At 36.7% G+C, this 11,361-nt stretch overlaps 1 protein-coding gene across 1 annotated transcript; it reads right to left on the bottom strand.

The window, feature by feature from the left end:
* Positions 1 to 7,456: 7,456 nt before the first annotated feature.
* On the bottom strand, positions 7,457 to 11,361 carry LOC128531821 (olfactomedin-like). Its single transcript, XM_053505966.1, has 5 exons — positions 11,221 to 11,361; positions 10,381 to 10,539; positions 9,942 to 10,154; positions 8,946 to 9,078; positions 7,457 to 8,552 (listed from the first exon to the last, which is right to left on the bottom strand). Exons 1-5 carry the CDS (start codon positions 11,290 to 11,292, stop codon positions 7,741 to 7,743), a joined length of 1,389 nt encoding a protein of 462 aa, XP_053361941.1. The 5' UTR covers positions 11,293 to 11,361; the 3' UTR covers positions 7,457 to 7,740.

Below are 11,361 nucleotides of genomic sequence, written 5' to 3'. Positions count from 1 at the left end.
AATCACCTCTTACTTTTACAAAATCAAGTTTTAAATGACAGAAATCCCAATTTCTACACATATTGTGGAAGTGAAAGCTTGAATTTTTTTTTTTTTGGGTGGAGTAACAGACTACAGCATGATGTGGTTTTAGTTTTGGTGTTTGCACAATCCTAATACAGCATCCCATGTTCTTGCTTACTTCATATTAATAATTAAATTAAATGTATGCATTCATTATAATAAAATTATTCCATTTAGTCGATAAATCACTTAAGCACAATTGAATTCGCTACTCTGATTGGCCAAAAGGTGTTGAAAATGTTCTATAACAGCAGCTCTGACATTAGTGCTGTTGCAAAGATCTAATGCATTAATGTGGTATTATCAACAAGTGTACAGTATCTTCTTCTTTGTCTTTCGTCTGTTCCCTTTCAGGGGTCACCACAGCGAATTTTCTGCCTCCATCTAACCCTATCCTCTGCATCCTCTTCTCTCACACCAACTAACTTCATGTCCTCTCTCACTGCATCCATAAATCTCCTCTTTGGTCTTCCTCTAGACCTCCTGCCTGGCAGTTCCAACCTCAGCATCCTTCTACCGATATATTTACCATCTCTCCTCTGAACATGTCCAAACCACCTCAATCTGGCCTCTCTGACTTTATCTCCAAAACATCTAACATGAGTTGTCCCTCTGAAGAACTCATTCTTGATCCTATCCATCCTCGTCACTCCCAAGGAGAACCTCAACATCTTCAGCTCTGCTACCTCCAACTCTGCCTCCTGTCTTTTCTTCAGTGCCACTGTCTCTAAGCCGTAGAGCATCGCTGGTCTCACCGCTGTCCTGTACACCTTTCCTTTCATTCTCGCTGATACTCTTTTATCAAACAACACACCTGAAATTTTTCTCCACCCATTCCAACCTGCCTGTACCCGCCTCTTCATCTTCTTTCCACACTTTTCGTTGCTCTGGACCGTTGACCCTAAGTACTTAAAGTCCTGCACCTTCTTTACCTCTGCTCCCTGTATCCTCACTGTTTCTCTTGGGTTCCTCTCATTTACACACATGTATTCCATCTTATGGCGGCTAACCTTCATTCCTCTACGTTCCAGATCATACCTCCACCTCTCCAAATTTTCTTCCACCTGTTCCCTGCTTTCGCTACAAAGCACAATGTCATCTGCAAACATCATAGTCCATGGAGACTCTTGTTTTACCTTATCTGTCATCCTGTCCATCACCAGAGCAAACAAAAAGGGGCTCAGAGCCGATCCTTGATGCAGATCCATCTTGAACTCTTCTGTCACACCTACTGTACAGCACATCTCACCACTGTCTTACAGCTGTCATACAGGTCCTGCACCACTCTAACATACTTCTCTGCCACTCCAGACCTTCTCATACAGTACCACAGCTCCTCCCTCGGCACCCTGCCGTACGCTTTCCCTAAATCTACAAAGACACAATGCAACTCTTTTTTACATTCTCTGGAAATTATATTTGCGATTCGCATCATTGATTTGGCAAATGTTTTTATGTCGGATGCCCTTCCTGACAGAACCCTCTGCATTTATCAAGACAAGTGTACAGTATATAAGCGTATATTATTCTTAATTTTTAACAGTAGGGGTTAATTCCACAACCATGAATCCAACCTGGGCCGCGGTGGTCAAAGCACCAAATGCTATATTTTGTTCCACTATGGAACCAAAGGTTGCTTTCACAGATGAAAGTGTTTTGTTGCTGTAAAGTAACTGAGAATAAACAAAAATTTGTTTTACAGACAAATGGTGCTGTACAGTGAGAGTAAATAAATATTGGGGCACAAATGTTAGAACACAATAATATACAAAAAATTAAAATTAATCTGTTAACCAAAACAAAGCAAAATTTCAAAATCCTACTTTGGAATTCAAGTCAGGAGATAGTTAGACCCATACACAACCTTATTTGAGTTTTTTTATTATTATTATTTGCTTTTTGCTTTACATGTTTATTTTGTGCTTGTTGTTTTTTGACATGCATCTTTTCCACCAATTTAGTTTCTAATATACGGTATTTCACATCAGCCCTATATCATAATACTCCAATTACCACGGTTCACTCTGGTTATGATTGTGGTCTTGAGGTTATTCATGCAACCTTTTTTTATTACAACTTAATCAGCTAAATTATTCTTGCTTTCGGTTCACCTGTTTATTGCATATTGTTTCCAATAATTCTGATTGATCCAAATGATTAGATGCATATCACAGACATTGCTTATTGCTCTCTGTGTAACTATTGTTGCAGATTTGTTTTAGCTTGTTCCGCAAATTATTTCGAGTTTTTTTTAATGCATCATAAATAAAGATCAGCTGTTTCTGTAGAATTTTCTTGACATCATATTTTCATTTAGCTACTGAAACTAATGTATCATCAGAAAAGCAGGCTCAGTAACCAGGAAAACAAACAGCAATAGAAACGTGTTGGCAATGAACTGACAGAGACCATGAGCTCACAGTTGGGGGTTGAGTTGAACTGAGAGTGCTTTATACTCTGTGAGTGGTGTGATGAGTTTCAGGTGGTGGTGATTAGTAATCAGGACAAATGGAGTGTGTACTGGAGGGTGTAGTTTACAGAAGCCCTGTTTTAGGCATTAGTATGATCTGGGTAGGTAGGTAACTATTTATACAGTTTTTTAAAAATGATCTCTGGAATTGATTTTGCATTTTTTTGCTTCGTCTGCACTAAAAAAATAATAATTTGTTAGGTTTACTTTTTAAGTTATGTCAACTCAAATGGCACAATTGAGTAAATCCAACATGTATTTTTAAATAAGAGTGTTGTAACAGTTTAAGTACAACCAACATAATTAGATTTTTCCTCTACAAACAAAATTAAGTTGAACCAACTCAATATTAATACTTGTTCGGACAATATTACAGTAAGTTTTCAAATTGTTCCATTTAAGTATCCCTGTAATATGTACTTATTTAAGTTTTTTTTTTACTTATATCCTACTTATAAATATGTATGTAAATTCATATTTCACAATAATCACAATGAAACACAGTCATTTCAGTTGTTCCGAATAATTTTTATTATAAAACCTTAAAAAAAAAGATTTGTTTTAACCATGAATCTCTATAAACCTATGAACTTAAAACTTAGATAAGTCTTAAATAATGTCGTATTCTTTATTTCAAAGATGTATGTATCTGTATATGTCTATTTATTGCTGAACAGAAATATTTAAATTAAACTAATACACTTTTAATAAATATTACAACACAATACAATAACTGGCAACCTTAAAAGGCACACTTGTACAACGTTACTAGGACTAGAAAGAATGGCTGGTGTATTATACAGTCACTTCGGGGTAAAAACAACAGCACTATTCCGATGAGGACTGGGAGCTGCTTTAAAAACAAACAAAAACTCCCCACCAAAAACAAACAAACAAACAAACAAACAAACAAACAAAACATGGACCAGTGCTACAATGCCACCTGAACCAAAACACTGTAGCACAACCCACTTTTTCTTTTTCTTTTTCTTTACGAAATTAGTTTACATTTTAGTGACATTACCCTTGGGCTGGCTTTCAGTCCATCTAGTTCCAGAAATATCTTTTGGAATACCTGTAAAGTGTTCTTCAGTTCTTTGGGATAGCTGAGGTTGAGTGCATACTGTACATCAGCCCCATTAGCAAGGCACATGCTCTTGGTACATCTAGGTCTTTCAAGACATTTGTTCCATCTATAACAGTCTTTGCACTGGCTGGGTGAGACATGACTGCGGTTCTGATGACGATGATCATCATTTCTTCAGTAAACTGCACTTCACCATCCTGGCAGATGATGTAATAAGTCAACATATCAGTACTGTATGTTTTATAGTAATTACAGTAACACAATCATGTCAGATTTACCTATCTGTATTCTCTGAAGAAATCCTCTTCTTTCACTTTCAGATACACCAACAGGGAATGGATAACTACCTCTCTCTCCTTCTTTCTACTGAATCTTGTGAAAAATAGGACAGGTAAACAACTCTCTTTAAAGAGTTAAAGTACATTTGTAGGAGAGAAGACAAATTCATCAGAAATTGTGCTTTCAGATATGCAAATATCAGTATGCATATTACAAAACTAAACATACCATTGAACCAGGTTGAAAGATTTCATTACATGGCATTAAGTAATAAATTTTTCCACTTGTCAGTTTGCTTTGTTTTAATCTTTTATCCTGTCTCTGCCCAAAGCTTTAAACTAGAATTTACAATGTGTGTGGACAAGTACTGTAATAGCTCTTGGCCCTGTACATAAATTACACTCCTCACTTACCAATAATGTAGACAATACTCCCCTCAATTTACACTCCTAAACCTAAATATGACATCAAAGTATTTACTAAACACTCCTAAGTTATACATTATGTGCTTGATACTTATGAATTTTCTGTTTGAGAAAAGAATCAAACAACAGAGAACATACTAAACATGCACAACTGAAATTCTATTTCTGAGATAATGAATTAATCCCAATTAGCCAATCTAACAACCACAACGGCCTGTAAAATTAAAAATATATATATTTAATTTGTTGATTCATACCTCTTGCACCATGTTCCTGATTTGCTGGATCTTCATTTTTGTCATTAAACCTCATTCTGAAACAAATCCAATACAGATGAATATTTTTAGTACCGTCTTAGCCAGCTAAAAGAAACTGTGAGCTATATGGAATTGTGTCAGCTTTACACCAAATCACACTTAACATGGCTAGGTTTTTTCTGCAATGTGAAAACGATATTTTGCCAATAAACTCATTGCAAGATTATAAACTTACCCGGTAACATAATCCAAATGAGGCCACAAACTCCTCTCCATTTCTCCTTTGTGTGTGGTGTTAAATGGCGCGGGCTGGAAAGTCCGGGAAATTCAAATGTCGCTGAACTTAATTGTACAAGTTGCTCATGCTTAATAATTGATCTTGTTGAGTGATGATGAAATGATTTATTCAAGATACGTAAACAATTAAGTTAAAAAAGTGTTTTTTATCCTAAAATGAGTTATTAACTCACTAAGATATGTATGTACTCTGGACAAACGTGTTTTTTTTTTTTATGTTAAAATCCTTTTCTTTTTTAAGTTCTACCTACTATAATTATGAATGGTTTTTGGAGTGTGGATTAAATACATTGATTGTAAATTCATGATATAATAAATATCATACTCTGTATGTTGCAAGAAAGTAAAGTGGAATTTTGTCAGTTAGTGATTGCTTAAGACCTAACTTCCTGTGGGGAAAATATTCACATCCTTATTTAAAGAAAATATAATTTTTTTTTTTTAAATAAACCCAAACCATCTATCATGTTCCTCAACAGTTAAAACATTTGTAAGAGCTTTTTGTAACTTTGGACTCAATATAAAGAAGATGAAAGCTTTAAGTCAATTTTAAAAAGCTTTAAAAAGGTCCATACACACTTATGTTTGCTTAAACACTACACACACTCTATTAATGTATATAAAACTTTATGATAAAGCACTGTTCAGAGTAGGTGTTGTGTGTACAGTATGTTCATGTTTATGTATGACATATTGTGTGTATTAAGCGCATGGTCATGCTTACAGTCTTCAGGGCCAGGAAAGAAATAGTATGGGCAGGGGTAGCTCAGTGGTTAAGGCATTGGACTACAGAAAGGTTTAAAACTCGGCACTACCAAGTTGCCAGCATTGGGCCCTAGAGCAATGCCCTTAACCCTCAACTGATCAGACGAATAATATTATTGGCTCTGGATAAGGGCGTCTGAAAATGGTGTAAATGAAAGTGTGTGTGTGTGTGTGTGTGCGTGTGTGTGTGTGTGTGTGTGTGTGTGTGTGCGTGTGTGATGTGGACAGCTCGATCAGGGCTGTATGAGGCTGTGACAGGAGTTCTGCAAAACTGCCAAAGGCTTCTGCAAAAACATCCTCTCACACAAATAGTGCAGCTTCAAACAGAGTCCACGTGCTGTGTATATTTTAGGTACACATTACACACATTTTATTAACTGAATCAAAAATGAAAGAAGATAAAATACCCATCAGGATTGGGTTCTCAGTGACGGTGTCCTCCCACTACTACCCCTGATGCCTAGTCAAGTCAATGTAATGAAACACTGATGGACTGGTGTACCTGAAGACTATACCCCTGTTTATTCTTCTTAAATTTCTGTGCTGAACATCAACATAAACAGCCCTAAGAAGCATCGATCGGCACAAAAATAAGTTAAAAGTCATAACCCTGTGCGCTCATTACAGCAAAATTACATCCTTTTTTTAACCTTCCTTATTTTTTTCTTAGTTCCGCTTTCAGTTGTTCATATTTCTTTAACTTCTCGTATTATTTTTTTATCCTACTGCCACTGTTGCTAATTTCACTGTTGCTGTATATACTGTATATTTTTTCACTTTTAAACACATTTTCTAATCGAGCTTAACTTTGGTGTTTTCTACTAGACTAAAATCTATTTCAGAATTTCATATTCGTCTGATATTTAGCAACGTGAATGATTTAATTCTTTAAAAATAGCATAAAATGTACTCATCAGTTTATTGCATCAAACATCAATAGATTATTAAAGTAAAAAAAAAAATGTCACCTTTAAATGCTGAGTTTTTGAAAAGGCAATGACTAATACGGTATGGTTTATTTATGAAATGAATTTAATATGAGTTATATTTTGTTATACGTTGTTATGTGAAGATGTGCTTTCATTTTTCTATGTAATTAAGTACATGTACAATTTGTTTTAAAATAAAAAAATTTAAATATGGACTTTATTGTCAATTTTTAATGCCAGGTTACGTTTTCACTCACTCTGTATACGATGGCAGTAAAAGTGTTTAAATATGAGTTGTTGACAGGATAGAATTTACATCTGCTTGATCTAAATTTTTAATATCTTGATATACTGTCATGATATATATTTAATTAATTGTCTTTAATAGTAGAAAATTATTTTGTCTAATTTGCTCCTCTAAAAACTAATTGGAAATGCATCATGATCCCAAATTTAACCCAATATGTTATGCCCAATATTTACGTATTTATTTTTTTACATTACATTTATTACATATTCATTTATTTATTTATTCATGTAGCATAACTTTTGTCAGTGTTCAAACTTTATAGGTATGCTTACCATGTAATATTATTAGTATTTTGTACTGCTTAGTGTGTGTTGCATGTGAGAATTTAGATTTGAGATTATTACTTTTCGGGAATGTAAAATTAAAAACAGTGGAAGTGCAAAATCCCTGGATTCATTTATCTTACCCCAACTCTAAAGTATTTCTTTCAGTTGTCCTCCATTGTCCGGATCCAGCTAAAGGACAAGCCTGTGCAAAACTCTGACCAACAGAGGGCCATCATGAGCCAGAATTAGATAATTTTAAAAAATCTATTTGGTATGAAAATCCAAACTGCAATAAAACCAAAACTCAATTTAAATGTAAAACATCTGGTATTTATTAGTTTATAGTATTATACATACAGCCATAATTCCACACAAAAGATTGATTTCTCATTAATGAAGCATTACTAAGGTGCATACATAAGGTTTAGATTTTTTTTTTTATCTTGGTCTGTACACTATGACAGAAAATGCCTTTTCTAACAATTAAAGATACTTGATCAACTTACAGTTGGCAGGATTTCACTACGATTTTCTGCGATACTGAGAATTATTTTCTAAATCTACCTTTTATTGCGTATTCTGATCTAGCGTTTCAGAAGTAAGCTCGGTAGGCGAGCATGTAGCCACCGTTGTACATGTACAGCCTCATGTCTTTGGGGTTGTAGTGAAGGTTAGCGACGCCCGCTGCCACCTTCTCCATGGGGATCGAGAGTGTGTTCTCCTCCAACCCAGTGGTGGTGTCAAAGGCGTAGAACACTTCCTCTTTATACGTGCTTATGTAGCGAGTTGCGTAAAGCACGCCACACACCATGAAGGCGTTGGTCACTGAACGCTTGAACAGACGTGTCTTCCACGTGTGTGTTATGTTGAAGCCTTCGGTGTCCACCCGACTCACGACTATGTTCCCGTGGTTAGCTTCTGTGGCGTAAATTACCCACAAGCCTGTGTCATCTGCTGAGATGCTGATATCCGTCCAGTCCAAACAGTTGTAATAGCAGTAGGGAAATTTGTTGTTGAATCCAGCATCAGGAAGTGCGAGACGTCGGAATTGCTTGCTTGTCACCTCGTAGGCACAGAGTTCAGGCACGTTATAGCACTGATAATACACAACACCCTTGTGAACGATGGTGCCTGGACCCTGAATCGCATTAGCATGAGTGTATGAGCTAACTAGTGCTTCATCTCTGTGGTTCCTTCCAGCCATGAAGTCCTCGTAGGTCTTGTAGAAGCGCACCGTAATGCCCAACCTGTGCCCGTTAGCTAGCGGCTGGATCCAATATGTCTCTTCACCATTAAGATCAGTGTCATAACCCCATGCTCCAGCAATAAAGGATGTACTGAATGGGTTCAGCTTAGTGACCACCGGCGCACTAACATTTCTCATCATGCGCTGAGAACAAGTGCCTGTGACACAGAAAACAGGGTGTGATTCTAGTGAAAAAATCTTTTTCTACTACTGTGGCTCATTTAGCTTCTCCTGCTGCTGCTTGGAGTTTCTGCACTTTACCAAAGCATTTAATTCCCGTTTCTTTCTGTGCTTCACTGGCTAATCTCACCTGGCACCAGAAATCATATTCACAATCTGCTCATATTGTACACACTTCCTTAAGGTTGCATCTGCTTTAATGACTAAGTCTGTTGTTAAAACCATTATGAAACTAACATTAAACTGAACTGAGTTCAAATTGTAATAATTCTGTGATCTTTATATCAATATAACTTTTTAGTGAAAAAACAAAACAATGTGCTTTACATAAGAAAACGAATTACAGTTTATAATATAAAGGCAGAACTTACTCCTGAAGTCTTGTGGAATGGACCTGCAGGTCTGGGCACGGTTATTGAGAGAGCGTAACTTCTCTCTTATTGTTTCTAGGTTGAAGATATTGTTCTTGTACATCATATCCACCTCTTCCTGAAACGTCTGCAACTGGGGACAAATACAAGCAAATATTTAAATATGAATGTTTAACTGCATCAGAGTCACTTCACTCACTCACTTGGTACACATCAATAATGCTTTATCCTGGACACAGGGTCACAAGGGGCCTGGAGCCTATCCCAGGAGGCTTAGGACACAAGACAGGGTACACCCTGAACAGCGTGCCAATCCTCGCAGGGCACACACACATACACTCACTATAGGCGATTTGGGAACGCCAATAAGCCTAATCTGCAGGTCTTTGGAGTGTGGGAGGAAACCGGAGAACCTTCACCAAGGAGGAGGGGAGAACATGCAAACGGTGAGAACATGCAAACTCCATTTACACAGAGACAGGAATTGAGCCAGGTTGGTAATTGAACCCGGACCCTGGAATGTGCAAGGCGACAGTGCTAACCACTAATCCACTGTTCCACCATTAGAGTCACTAAACGATTCATATTTGCCTGATATTAAGCAACATGGGCGCTCTGACTGCTGAAAATATAATTAAAAAAAAACACCCTTTACAATTAGTGGCACCACCACTGGTTAAGATGTGTTCTTAGGCTTCTAATAAATTAATTTTTTGTATGTATATATACTTTATATGTGAGTATATACTGTATATAATTTCCCAGTCAAAAACAAAACACAGATTATCATTTTAGGAAGCAACAAAATAAATAATGTGCTGTTTAAAACAAAGAGCACTGACACTGAAGACTCCCTACAAATCCCCCCCCCCCCATCCCACACCCACACCGACAAAGGTACGTACGCGAACCTGTGTACAAATATCTTCACCTAATATTTTCTAAGCAATTAATGGACCAGACCTTGTGTGTGTGTGTGGGCACATGTATGTGTACCTCCGTGCGTATGCGCTGTGCTTCCCCTCCAACTGTACCCAGATGTGCATCATTCATGGTGTCATGTAGCTGCTGGATCTCCTGACTGAGCTGATTCAGGTGCAGGGCGTTGTACAGACCCTGATTGTTCAGGTACTGGAACCTCTCCAGCCTCTGAGTCACATTACTCAGTGTCGACTCCATCTCAGGCACCGTCTTCATACCCGCCATCGTCTGTCAGCCAAAACCAGTGTTCAGTTCACTTTATTATATCACTGGCATCTCAGTCAAGGCTTTGTCGGGTCACATCCAAAAGAATGTGTGTATGATCAAGAAGTGTTATTTATTTATTTATTTATTATTAGCATTAACCTGGTGTTTTTACAGTGTGTTAAATTTGATGTTGATACAGTGTCTGTGATGTTTGTTTGAAGTTTGTGTGTGTGTGTGTGAGAGAGACCTGAGTTTGAAGTTTCTGCAGTGAGTGTTGGCACTTTTGCACCAGTTCTGACACGGAGTCATACTTGGCAGCAGGAAAAGCCCAGGTCGAGCTGTTCACATCACACACACATGCACCGTTTTTCTCCTGGCCCTTAACGCTGTGTGCATGGCCACACCCCTAATACACACACAATACATCATACACACAATAAGGTTTGTTAAATCTCATTACAAGCTTTTGACCTTCTTCACGTGGGACTGAGAAGTAAAAATGAAATAAACCCTCTTCTTTTTCATTGTTGTTTTCTACATTACTCGGTCGGTTATTTTAATGAATGTAATTTAAACAAATTAAAAATCTAAGAGAGCTGCAAGGCAAAGATGCTTTTATTTAAAAAAAAAAAATGCACAAGTGCTAGAAAAAGGTTTTACAAAACGAACAAACAAACCTTGATACATGTGTTTATTGCTTAGCATAAAAAAGGAAACCTTACACTACATTCAGTGAAAAAATTAATATAAAAAAATCAAAACAATATTTAATGCTTCTAATCTGCACTAAAAATATAAAATACAATACATAATTTTATACAACTCATTCTTATTAACATAAGAATAACATCTTATTGTAAAATATCTTTATCATTAAGAATGAAATAATGTTGTTAATTTGAATCGTTAATATTCCTAATCTTTTAATAAAATTGAATGCAAACATTCATTTAGATATCAAATCTAAAGCAATTCGAAATTCAATAAATTGCACTATAATGTAACATCAATTCAAACTGATATTTAAGTTCTTTATCAGCGCACTTAACATGCTGGTTCCTTTCGGAGACCCGAACAAAGTACTTACAGCGGCGGCGAGAAGCAGCATGAGGAGGATCATCTTCCAACTGTGAGTGTGTCTGAGCTTCTCCAGGAGCATTTATAGCTATAATCTCTCTCTCTCTCTCTCTCTCTCTCTCTCTCTCTCTGACACACACACATGAACACC

Source organism: Clarias gariepinus, chromosome 10 (assembly GCF_024256425.1).
Source record: "Clarias gariepinus isolate MV-2021 ecotype Netherlands chromosome 10, CGAR_prim_01v2, whole genome shotgun sequence".
NCBI lineage: Eukaryota > Metazoa > Chordata > Actinopteri > Siluriformes > Clariidae > Clarias > Clarias gariepinus.
Note: the sequence above shows the minus strand (reverse complement) of the source record. Positions and strands in the feature narration are given on the sequence as shown.